Raw genomic sequence first — 12,957 nt, forward strand, 5'->3', positions numbered from 1 at the left:
ATGTTAGCTATAACAAAATAACAACGCTGATCCTCGCACGAAACTGGGATTCAATTCGCTCTTCGTCATTCAACATCACGAAACTAACATCATCTTTATAGCAAAACGCTATCTACATCTCTGCAGCAAGACGAAATTAAAATCGTCTTCGTCAGTGCGGTAACAGCGCTAGCCTAGTCAAGGATCCTTGCATATTAAATAGTTAAACCGCGATTGTAGCCTTATTCCGGCTGTTTAAATCAAATTTCTGATGCATCGCCTAAAACGAAAGTCACTACATCGGCCTACCGATATATGCGTTAAATCGATATTTCGCGATACATCGATTTATCGCCCAGTCCTATCTATGCTCCAATTCTAAATGTATACCTTTTTATATTTTTACAAAAAAGTTTTGTACAAATATAAAAAGGTATACATCTTAGAAAATGGGTACCTAAATAAGAGTCGAATTCCAATAAAATATGAATGTTAATAGAAGGAAAAAAAACAATTAAAAATAACAAAACTGCTCCTCGGAGAAAAGAGAATAACAAGTATACTTTATTAAATCTAATGGAAATATAAATTTTTGGACATAAATAATTGTATAAAAGTTCGCTTTCCTTTATTAACGTTCTGAAAAGTAACGTTCATTTATGCGAAAAAACTTAGCTAAGAGTAAAAAAGTCTCCTAATAGTCGCCTATTCCTGAAAGTAGTTGCTTTTCTAGCCTTTTCAGGCAAAAAAAGTCGCCATAATCGCTTAAGGCTGAAAATAGTAGCAAATAGTCGCATTTTAGTCGCCTGTGGCAACCCTGATTTAACCACTGTTCACATACTTAAAGAGGGACAGCTTTAGCTTCTCCATGAAGAGTGCGAAAGACATTGTGTGTGTGTTGCAAAGGAAGGGACAAGATATCAGCTCCTAGGTTCTTTTTCCTGCTTCTAAAGATCTAAAAAAATCGAGTTAAAGGGAGTAAAATTCGAGTAATCAAGAATAATTAACATGAAATTGAAGATAAAAGGGTCGGGACCTCATAAAAAAATCGAGTTATAGTAATATTCGAGTTATCGTACTTCGAGTTATAGCGAATTGACTGTAATTACTGAATAAATAAAATCATAGTTAATTTTGTTCAAATTCTACATTCTAATGACTTTTAAAGACAGGGAAGGCAATTTGACAATTAGATAACCAATTGATAGAACTCATAATCAGAAAACATAACTGAAAAAAAAAAATTATTTTGTTACTCTAGGTGGAAAAAGTTTTTCTTAATTATCAACAAGTGCTAACTGTAATATAAAAAAAACTTGTATTTCAATAAACATATAAATAAATGGATATAATTGAAATCTGTGTGTTGCCCGCAAATTATTTTTAATGCAAAGTTCTAATTTAAGTTATTAATGCAAAGTTCTAATTTAAAATATTTTATCACACTCTTATCTATTGTCAGTCTTTTTTTTTAAAAAAAAAAAAGAAGAAAAAGGTCTATTTTGATGTATAATAACTTACATAGATCCCTTTTTTATCATATCTATCTAAAAAACTTTCATGATCAATGAAACTGTTAGACAGTTTAAATATATTTATTAATTATATTGCATAAAGAAATACTAATGCGTAATAATTTTCTTAATACTAATACTTAATAATTTTCAAATAAAACATTTAGTTGGTTTTAATTAATAGTTTTTAAATCAATAATTTAAAAAAAAAGGATTTAAATCACAATTTTAACCAAGAGATTTAATCACAATTTTAATCAAGAGATCTAATTCATGCCAATCTTATTGTCAATAGATGCTCTTTTAAATTTTTTAACATTAAAAAAGAATACTTTAAAAGCTTCAAATCTTTAAATTTCAGGAGCCTGTTAAGATTTTTATTCAGAAAAAAAGATAGAAATCTAAAATCTCAACACTTTATTTCTTGAAAATAAAAAGGATTCAGCACACCCTTTTCTTGATAAATACACATTATGAATTTAATATCACGAATTTTAAACAATTATTTGTAAAGCTCTGCAACAATACATAACTTGTGTCAACTTATGTTTACAAATCAGTGATTAAGAAATCTATGATATAATAAAGTGTTGCTTGGTTTAAAAATATATATAATCAATTAAATGGGTATATGAAAACAACTTGATCTTACTAATATTTTTATCTGCAGTACAAACATCCTGCTTGAAGTTTAAATTTGATGTAAAATCAGTACTTTCACTTTCAAAATTATCAGAAGATTCAGAAGCCTTTTCACAAAAAACAGAATCTTCATCCAAAGGTCCAACTAAGCCTTGCTTTGCAGAAACTTTCATTCTTTCCAAAATAACAGCTTCTTCATATGAACTGTGTAAAAAAATTTTTTAAATGCATATTACAAGAAAAATACTTAATTCTTTGTGGGGCAGAAAATATTATTTCAAAAATTTAGTCAAGAAAAACCTAAGGAATTATATGTATATCTAAAATGCAACAAGCTTCATATTTACATTTAAAAAGAAAGAAAAGAGTGGTTGATAAAAAACTGCATTGTTTAAGAAAGAAAAATTATTACAGTTTAATTGGTTATATTATTGCCGTCCCTGAAAACACTTCACATGTTATTGAAGCCTTTTGACATGGCTCTGAACTGTCTTTAATACTAATAAATATATGATGTACATTTCTATTTTTGTTTTTTACGCAAGTAAATTAAAGTATTTTATTTCGTTATTTTTAGATGCTTAAAGAAATTGCTGTCACCTAAAAAATGAAAACAAAAAATAAATAAAATTGGATTTATGGACGCTTAGTGACATTGGTGACTTCATCGCCTGCGCCAGCAAAATGGATAATTATCAAATTTCAAAACATAGCAACAACAAAAAAAAAAAAAATCCCCCTCCAGCCATACTTTCAAACAATAAGTTACATGACTAACACCAGTCTGCCTTAGTGTATCAAATTCTGGTTGCAATCAATTCCATCTTATTAATATATGTTATAGTTATATGATATGGCAGTAACAGAGCTTGTTTATTGAAAAAAAGTTAAATAATAGTTGAATTTTGGGGTAAACAAAACTGTTCATTCTGCATAACTTATAAAATTTTTCTAATTTTGTTATTTAATTGTAAGAATAATTCTATAACTACATCTCTATGCCTGGCTAGATTTATTTACATTTAATATTTTTATTTATACATTTTAATTGTTTATGATTAAATAAAAAAATAATAAATTAAACATTTCTTACCATAAATTTTCAACAGAAACTAAATGTATTTGTAAATTTCTACTTTACAGTTTAATGTTAATGTTGGCATGAACATGGTATTTTCTAATTTTTGTGGTTCACTATACAAATATGGTTATGCATCTTTTCTTAATAAGTTCACACAAATTGAGAGAAAAATATGCAAATAATAGAAGAGAAATGTGAAACAATATGTGACAAAAGCGTAATAAAGATGAAAGGGCAGAAAAGGCTAATTTTGAAGTTAAGTAATGTTCCACACATATTTATAATTCTCTATTACTTAGTATAAGGATTTTGTCATTACTTTTTGAAATATTCTTGCATACTTTGGTCAGTTTCAATTAAACAAATCACATTCAGGCTGAGAAAGCTTTTGCATGAATTGTTTTTTAGGAAAAAATTGTCCAGATGGAGATAGATCTCATAGAAAATAGACTCAAAAACATGTGATTAATAAATTTTTATACTTTCAAAAGATTTTAAAATGTTAACGGAATGTTAAAAGTGAAAAATTGCATAAAAAAAGGCAATATTTGAAATTTTAAATAGTATTTTGCACAAGGTTGTACTTTTCTATACTTGTATACGGAAATTTAGTTATTGGTTTATGAAATATTCTTACCTTCATCAAAATAGGTTATTTATTTTATTCCCATCATGATAACTATATAGTATTCATTGCTAACAAAATTTACTTTTTAGCAATAAAATTTGTTCAGATAGAGAAAGAATAGATAAAAAAAAATTTCTCACTGAACACTTTTAAATAAATTTACGAACGCTTGAAAGTTTTCTAAAAGTTAACAGTAAACTTAAATTCTGCGCTAAATTTAAGAGCAAGAAAATTTTTTTTTGTCTAAATTATTCAAAAATTCTTATAGAGAACACACAATTGTCATTGTAATAGGAATTTGAGCACTTAAAAACACATCTGTGTATCGTGCATTATAGAAATTTTACGAATATACACATAATTTCAAATTTTAATTGTTTAGTCTTAGCAAAAAATGAGCAATATACATTAAAGCAGTTGTATTAAACTAAGTTTAACATACACATTCATACGTTCTATAAGCCTCTGTCTTCGTCGTTCTGTCCTTTTTTCCATTTTAGATGGGGGTCTCAGTTCAATTTTATGATTATGATCAAGACATATTTTCTTCACTCGTAAATATTGACCACAATGTGATAAATTTAAAGAGACAAAAGCATTACAGCCTACTTTCAAGCTCCTAAAAAATAAAAGACAATTTTAAGTACATTACAATGATTTTATATTATTTTATTCATAATGGCCTTTCTAAAGAAAAAAAAGAACTACAGTCGCTCGATTTAATAGCTGAGCACCGGGCCCCTTTTAAAATCTTCCACAAAACTGAAATTGACCCCATCAAAAATCATGCGTTGTGATGGTTAGCTTAAAACAAAGGTGAGTTTTAGAAGAATAGGGGAATTTTGTGGATTTTCAAAGAATAAGGGTGGACATGAGCTATCCAAGGTGGGCTAAAATAAAAGACTTGAGTTTTAAGTAGCATCGGGGATTTCTGTGGACATGAGCTGTTCAAAGTTAGCTAAAACGAAGCAAAAGACTTGTGCTTTTGAAGAAAAAGTGCATTCTGTGGGCTTTTGAAGAACAAGAGTCCCCAGCATGAGCAGCCCAAGCTTGACTATACAATACGACTAAAGAAATGAGACGAAGCCCCATAAAAGGGCCTCGCCAGATTTTTTTTTACGGAGAACAATTTCAAAGTTAGGAATTGTTTTCCTCACACCATCTGTTGATACACTGTTCATGGAACAAATGTCCACATTTAAATTGTACGGGGCTGAGCATCAAGTCCAAACAAATAGAGCAATTGTCCGGCTCTTTAAAAAAGTATTCTGACATGTCCAATGATTATATTTGTTTCATAATTTCCTGTCCCATTCTAATTCAGTAGTATTGGATTAAAGTTTGAAAGCCTTCTCGCTTCCATTTTTAAGAGTCAACACTTGCCAGAAAATACCCATACTCACCAGGCTATGGAACCTTCATATTCGCTCAACACTACGGCAGAAGATGGTACATCCAACTTGCGCACAATTTAGGCAAAGTCATACAAACGGTTTAAAAAGTTAAAGATGTAAGTTCCACAATACCGTTTAGTCCACATTTAAATTGTACGGGGCTGAACATCAAGTCCAAACAAATAGAGCAATTGTCCGGCTCTTTAAAAAAGTATTCTGGCATGTCCAATGATAATATTTGTTCCATAATATCCTGTCCCATTCTAATCCAGTAGTATTGGATTAAAGTTTGGGGCATCGGAGGAGATGGCCCCACGACATTGGGCGGTTAGACTCTATCCAACACATTGGATACTTTGTCCAAAAGAACAGCAAACTCCTCAGCATGAGGGTGACCCTCACGATCATACATGAAACTGCACAGTTTAGAGATCATGGTGAATATGAAATGGAGTGATGGGTATGAATGGAGTGAGAAATGGATCCAAAATCTTCACAATAACCAGGTTGTGTTTCTAAAACTAGAAAGGGTAACTTTGGCTTTACAAATAAAAAGTATACTAACTTTCTATTTCTAAAGCCTTTTCCTCGAGGGATGAAATTCGGACCACCACGAATACATACCAATTTAACATAGTGGAAACACAAAGCTTTATTAAATGGTTTTTTACTTCTTGCATTAAAACTAGATTTTCTGATGACAAATTCTTCTTGTTTCATTCGTTGAAGAACTGCTTTTAGTTCATCATAAGAAGAAAATTTTCTTCCAAGGTAAAAGTAGTACATTCTTTTTACGAACGGTAACAAGCAAACAATAAAAAATATAACATTTAGCTTCGCAGAAAACTAAATTCGATCATCATTATTTACAAAATAGAAAAAGAATCATTGCGTGTTCTGAACATTTCCAGCTGCTTATTTCTGTAACATACATCTTGTGCTCAGGAAAAGGAGGCTTCGTCATATTTATGTCACTGACAGATCGCGAAGTAGACGCTATGCAGTGGTGCAAAAGCGAAAAAAAATTTTTTTTTTTTTTGCAAGATTAGACCTACAGATAATTTTGCTTTAAAAAAGGTTAGACCTACTTAAATAATCTATCCAAGTTACTACTTAAATAATCATATTGAATTACTAATAAGTTAATAAATATTATATTTAGTTTTAAACAATTTGAAAAAATTATTTTTTTTTTGAATTTCTTTAAAGTGGAAAAAAAATCATCTACAACTTAAACTATAATGTGATGAAATTTAGCGTTGCTCGATATATTTAAGAAAATACAAAATTCTACAAGTTAGGTATTACCTCTTTCAATAATAGATATCATAAACCAACTTCCATGACAAAACCAGCTGCATATATTGCAAATTATTTCAGTTACAACAGAACCTCATTTTTTTAGTTTTTCTTCTCTTTATGAGTTTCAGTAAAAAGTTTCATTTGCTTGCATTTCCTTTGATAATTTTTCAGCTTAAGATATTTATCTTACAATAAAGAACTTTTTTCTCGCTTATTTGAGACAGACCATATTTTCGTTCAAAAGTATATTTAAAGATTTATGAGGGGAATTTTTGAATCCTAAATAATTGTTAGGATGATTTTTAAAAGATAAGTATTAATCTCTTAGTGATGAAGAAATTATCTGGCTGCGGAGAAAATCAGTGTCGATTATTAACCTTAAGCTTTCCGACATCACCTCTATGTACAGATCGAATGTCACCACATTTAAATTTTAAAATCTTAATCATTAATACCCACATTATGTTAAGAATTTTAGAAATTATAAAAAAATATTCTACTATGTAGTTCAAATTATTTAGATTTTACATTAGTTCAAACAGCATTACAGGTGCTGTGATCAATAAATTAAAATCAAATTTTTTTTGTTTTTTTTTTTTTTGTCCAACATGCAGTTAACACTTTCATGTTAAATGTAATAATATCTAAATCTATTTATAATTTATATAAAATCAGTATCTACAATTTCACACATTTTTTGGGGGGAAAGTAGAGTATTTTCAAATTTCCTGTGTTTAGCAGCAAATGAAAATTATCCTCTCCATGTATTCCATTTCAGAAGTCATCAAAACTTTTTTTTTCATTGTTATTATCATACAAATACCACAATTACACTTTACATTATAAAAAAGGAAAGAAAAGCGTAATTTTTTTCCCTCCAGCAGACAAGGCGTTTTTTTCCCCTCAGAAACCAGCAGGGTGGGGGGACATTTCACCATTTCTAAGAAAAGGGAACTGACTCGTATAGAGAAAGTGTAGTTTGCCTAGTTTGAAAGTAAGTATATATCGTTTTATCTATCGTTCTTTCAAGTATTTATTGATAACAAATAATTAAATTTATCAATTAAGTCATTTTTTAATGTCACTCATTTATTTTACTATTACATATAAACAACTAATTAAAAATATTTTTTTTCAATCGATGATTTTGCTTAGAATTTAAAAGTAGTGAAAGTATTCTTTTAAGAAATAGATATATATTTCTTTAATAATAAAACTTTCAGGGATGAGATTAGCCAAAAGGCAAAAAAGCTGAATTTCCACGATAGTAAATTTTACGCAAGCGCAGCCCTTTAATAATAAATTCCAGACAGTTTAAGGTAATAAATAATGTGTTGACATACAATTGCGTACTAATCTATTATTATAAAAACGACTACATTGATACTTAACATTTAGTGAAAATAAAAATTACCAATTGAAAAAATAAAGCTGGAAATTATATTTTTCCTCAGTTCACATAAGAGACAATTATTACTTGAAAAACTACTTGGTTTAGCAAATTAAAACTACTGAGAATATACATTAATATTTCATTTCTTTTAATAAATACTGTTATGTGATTTATAGCAAATATATCAGTAATATTACTTTTTAAATTATATTGGGGAAAAAAAACTTTAACAATGGACCAAATCATTATGTTCATGTTATAGTCTAATCTAACTACAGCCCTTTGAAACATATCAATAACAGTGAAGTAGAAATATATAGTAACTCCTTAACATACAAAAATTGGTATTTTAGTTTGAAAAATTACATGACAATCAGCAACTGTTTAGATAATTGTTTTTTATTTGATAAGAATTTTGCATTTTATAGCATAAATAACAGCAATTACAAATAAAATTTTGATGATGAGTTAACTCTTTTAACTATTAACTCTTTTTCCAACAAAAAAAAATTAAATTGAATCCCTTTTTAAGTTATTGCTTTTGTTTCCTATATCTTTTATGTTTGCTATATTTAGTCGTTAGTCCATTTTCAAACATCTTGTGACAAATCCTATTTTTTCTTCTTTGCAAGCACAGAATGTAAGTTTTGAATATATTCCCTTCCAGTTTCTCTGATGTTGTAACACTTACATATACATACTAATAATCGTCGTTAGAAAAACAGTCACTTTTATAGTAACTAATTTTTAAAAAAAATTTACTTCTTACAAGAATCGCGAGAGTTGATCTTAAAATTGTGTGAATATGAATAACAATTATGGATTTTGAAATCACATGAATATGAAACTAGATATACGATTTTGAAAATGAGAAAATACAAACTGGGATATAGAATTTTTAAAACGCGTAAATACAAATCCCGATTCATAATTTTTAGATCGCGTAAATACGAATCATGATGCGTAATTTTTAGATTGCATAAATAAGAATTATGATGCATAATTTTTAGAATGCGTGAATGCGAATCCCAATGCCTTATTTTAAAATCACGTATAAATGAAAATCAATGTTTGATATTATAAACAGCATGAGCAAATCAAGACATTGAATTTTAAACTTGCGGGAATACGAATCGCTTCATAGGTTTTTAAAAAGGCGTAAATACGAAGCACGACGTACAATATTCAAATCGCGTGAATAAGAATCTCAACACGCAAATATGAAAAGCTATGTTTGATATTAAAATCGTGTGAATAAGAATCGAGATATTGGCAGACTCCAGGCTTGGGACCTCTAAATGGCTTGTCAGAAACAGCGTCGTTTGAACTACAAAAATCGGATCTATCTGGAGGGCGGGTAAAAAATTCGGAAAATCTTATCTGCTGCGAGTAAAAGGGGAGAAAATAGCTAAAATAAGTAAAAATGAGAAAGGATTGGTAGCTATGTAGTTTGAATTTTGTGTTTCTCTTTGAAAATGGGTGAGTTTTCTGAAAAAGCGGAATACTTATAAAAAAAAGTGAAATTTTTAGAAAAATCTGAATTTTTGATAAAAAAGCTGAAATTCAAGAGATAAAAGTGAAAAAAGCAGAAATCAGCTAAAAAGCGGAAAAATCTCATCCCTGAACTTTTTAATAATTTTCGAAATCTATTGGTTAGTAAAATCATTGCTCTCATCGTTATTATATGTTTCTTAACTAAGCATTTTTCAAATTTTATTTTTTTTTAAAACTTTAGTAATATTATTTTATTTTAGACTTACAAAAGGGGAGAAAAAGAATTGAAAAGTTACTCTGATAATTTTCAACGTTTAAATGTATACTTAAATGTGATAACAATTAAAACAATTATATATTAAAAACACTTTTTACAGTCCCACTTTGATTCTTTTCCCTATAGAATATATTCTTTTTGCATTATATGAACGTTTACTTCCTCAAAAAAAATTTCGGTCACTTAGCAGATTAAAAGGAAAATAAATAGAGGAGTTAGATTGTATAAATATATGTATATATATATATATAAGTTGTACATGACGAAAAAAATCCTAGCTACAGCCCTCAACATCAGTAAGCAAATGAGGTACCTCTATACAAATGTGATAACTGCGCCACTGCCTTACTACCTCACAGGCCACTGCATGGCAGAGGCGTCTGCAGAGAGCTTAAAAAAATATTACTTTGCCTTAAAAAAAGCTATTCCTAAGAAATTGTTTTTATCAGTGTCACACTAGTTCAAATTAGACTTATTATTATTGTAAATTTTGTGATTGAAGCTCTTAAATTACTCAAAGTATCACACATGTGACAATATACATTATCACTAACACCTACCGATTCTAGAAAAGCTTACAAAAATTGACAGATTTTATTATTATAATTATAAATGGTTTTTCTTATATCACTGTCAGATTCTACTTAGACTCAGACCATTGCCAATAGCCCAGTGTTGGAGCCGTGGTGGCTTTGGGGATATAAAGTTTGCCTCCCTATTTAGTGACCCAGGTTCAAATCCCACCTGTTGCTGGTAGATACAAATTCTGCTCGAAGCTCACACAGACCTCAATGCTGACATAAAACATCCTCAGTGATAACAAGGTTCTGTCTAGGTTTTTCTGAAAGGTACCTATATTGTGAAAATTTAGATATAATTTGTGAAAATTAAAAATTATATTACAGGGTGCGTAGCCAAATCTTTGAATCAAAAATAAGCACTTTTTAAAAACTTTTCAAGCACTATTATCACTAAGTTACAAAAGTTAAATTAAAAATAATGTAACTCTAGTGAAAAATATCAGAAAGTCTTTTTTTGAAATGATAATAATATTTGTTTTCTTGGAAAGGTGTGTNCGTAAATCGAAACAATCAGTACTTTCCCACATCACCAAGTGAATTCAACTTGACCCTGAACTCAGAACAAAAGTACCCTTACCCCCTACATCATAAAAAGTATTAGAAGTAAAATAAAATAAACAAGAACAAAACTAAAATAAAGAAAAAAATTTCATAAGGATCTGATATTCTCTATCTGAATTGGAGCACTCGGGTTTCGGTTTCAAGTGTGCGCGCATGCGCAAGTCATAACGTGGGTACGAAATGAAGTCCGCGTGAATTATTACGTAGCAAACTCCCCATTTTGCGTGAAATGCATGGGATCCACCAGATATCACTGAAGGGAAGAAAAAAATATTCGGAAAAAAAGCACTTTTTAAAAACACCAGCTGAAAAAAGCACCTTTAAAAGCTTTTAAAAACGAAATCCCCAAAAAAGCACCTTTAAGCACTTTTTACAAACGCTATGCACCCTGTATTAAAAATTCAACACAAAATATGCTAAAAATATGGATTCGTCATTTCTTACGGGATACAAAAATAAAATTTTAATGGAAAGTATTTTGTGAAAAAAGTTTAATTTGTGAAGGTACTGTTAAAAGGTAGTAAATTTGGCTTGGACAGACACCTGGATAAGTAGATCATGAGTTGAAATCCCCTAGCTGTCGGACTAAGAATGGGAGGCTCTTGTGGTTTTTCTCCTCTGGGTCATTCCATGTCAGTTCATCCAGCCATGGCACCCACCGNACAATGGGAGGCTCTTGTGGTTTTTCTCCTCTAAGTAACATAAATGTGGGTAGTTTCTATTAACAATCCGCAGTGAAGGGTAGTTTGGCCAAATGCTTGATTCAGGAATTGCTTTGTCTTCTCAGTTTACTTCCAAATTACAAGGCTACACAGTTGAACTCTAATAGTTCAGAATTGGGTCATAAATTGTAGATTAGCTCATAGGCAATGGGGAAAAATTATAAAATAGCCTATTGTGCAGTTATAGTGCAACGTAAGTAAAGTAGTATAGCCTATAATATTATAACTAGTCAAATATACATTATTCAAAGGAGTAAAATATAAAATAAATATATACTTACACTCTATTTCTAAAACCTCTTCCACGAGATACGAATGTCCGACCACCACGAATACAGCATAATTTTAAGCTTTTATAACTCAAAGCACGATTAGCTGTGGCTTCTCGCTTTGTACTATTATGCAAATATTTACAATCTCGGATCACAAGTTCTACTTTTGTTTCATCTTTATATTGTCGCATAACTGCTTTTAACTCATCAACAGAAGAAAATAGTCTCCCAAGATAGAAGTGATCCATTTTCTTTACCTGCAAGTAAATGTAAAAAGTATGACACGTAGTTTCATAAATCTCACGTTCAATAAATCTGGTTAAGGATGTTAATTTTGTCAAAGAAAACAGTGATATTTACGTTGCTACGGTTCGAATTTATTTATTTGTTTGAAAATGATTTTGTCGTTGCAGAACGCTATTAGCTGCTTACGTTTGTTTCATTTTAGCTTCTTCAGAAGCTAATTCTGAAACAAATCTCACTGCATGCAAAATGGTGTTTCTTGGCTTGGTTGACGGATTTTTTGATCACCAATTTGATATGCTTCTTCGTTTTCATCGTTATTGCCAGGGCCGTAAAAACCATTAAGCATACTAAGCACCTGCTTAGGGGGGCACCACACAGAGCCAATGAAGAAAAATATATTTCTAGAAATCTTCTTCGCAAATTTTTTTTGATTCTAAGCTCTAACATAAGATCATGGTTTAAACTAAATTGTTATTGTAGTCTATTTATTTCAATCTCAGGGGGAAAAAAGAAAAGTTATGTATTGCCGTTATCCACAAAATGACCAATGCTGTTTTCCTAAAGGACCACTTGCATTGTCGATAGCATATATGAAACGACGGTGGATCAGAGAAGAAACTTTGTGTAAACAAGTGTTACAAATTGATTTACTACACTGACGTGTTAAAACATCCTTTTCTTCGCTAAAACATTTTGGGGACCTCTAATTGCCACCCTATACTTTTGTCGTTTTTCAGCGAAAAATACTATTCAATAAGATATAAACTTGACCCTTTTAAATTGCCCTTCTTGGTGACCACTTCTGTTCCAAAAAAGTGGAAGGGCTAATAAAAGAAAGATTCATTAATTGATTTATTCTTTTAAACCGATT

The 12,957-nt window shown here is 29.9% G+C and overlaps 1 protein-coding gene across 2 annotated transcripts in view; it reads right to left on the reverse strand.

Annotated features, from left to right (window-relative positions):
• Window positions 1–12,259, reverse strand: part of LOC107438733 (uncharacterized) — a 27,449-nt gene extending 15,190 nt beyond the window's left edge. Inside the window, exons 1-3 of one of the 2 annotated variants that reach the window (XM_043047251.2) lie at window positions 11,850–12,259; window positions 4,287–4,463; window positions 2,146–2,339 (exon numbers count right to left, since the gene is read on the reverse strand). In XM_043047251.2, coding sequence (XP_042903185.2) covers window positions 2,146–2,339; window positions 4,287–4,463; window positions 11,850–12,088 — 610 coding nt within the window. In that variant the 5' untranslated portion in view covers window positions 12,089–12,259. Of the gene's footprint in view, window positions 1–2,145; window positions 2,340–4,286; window positions 4,464–5,803; window positions 6,171–11,849 lie in introns of those variants that run through there. The other variant, XM_043047265.2, reaches the window with a different exon arrangement.
• Between the last annotated feature and the right edge of the window lie 698 nt (window positions 12,260–12,957).

The sequence above is a fragment of the Parasteatoda tepidariorum genome, chromosome 1 (assembly GCF_043381705.1).
Source record: "Parasteatoda tepidariorum isolate YZ-2023 chromosome 1, CAS_Ptep_4.0, whole genome shotgun sequence".
NCBI lineage: Eukaryota > Metazoa > Arthropoda > Arachnida > Araneae > Theridiidae > Parasteatoda > Parasteatoda tepidariorum.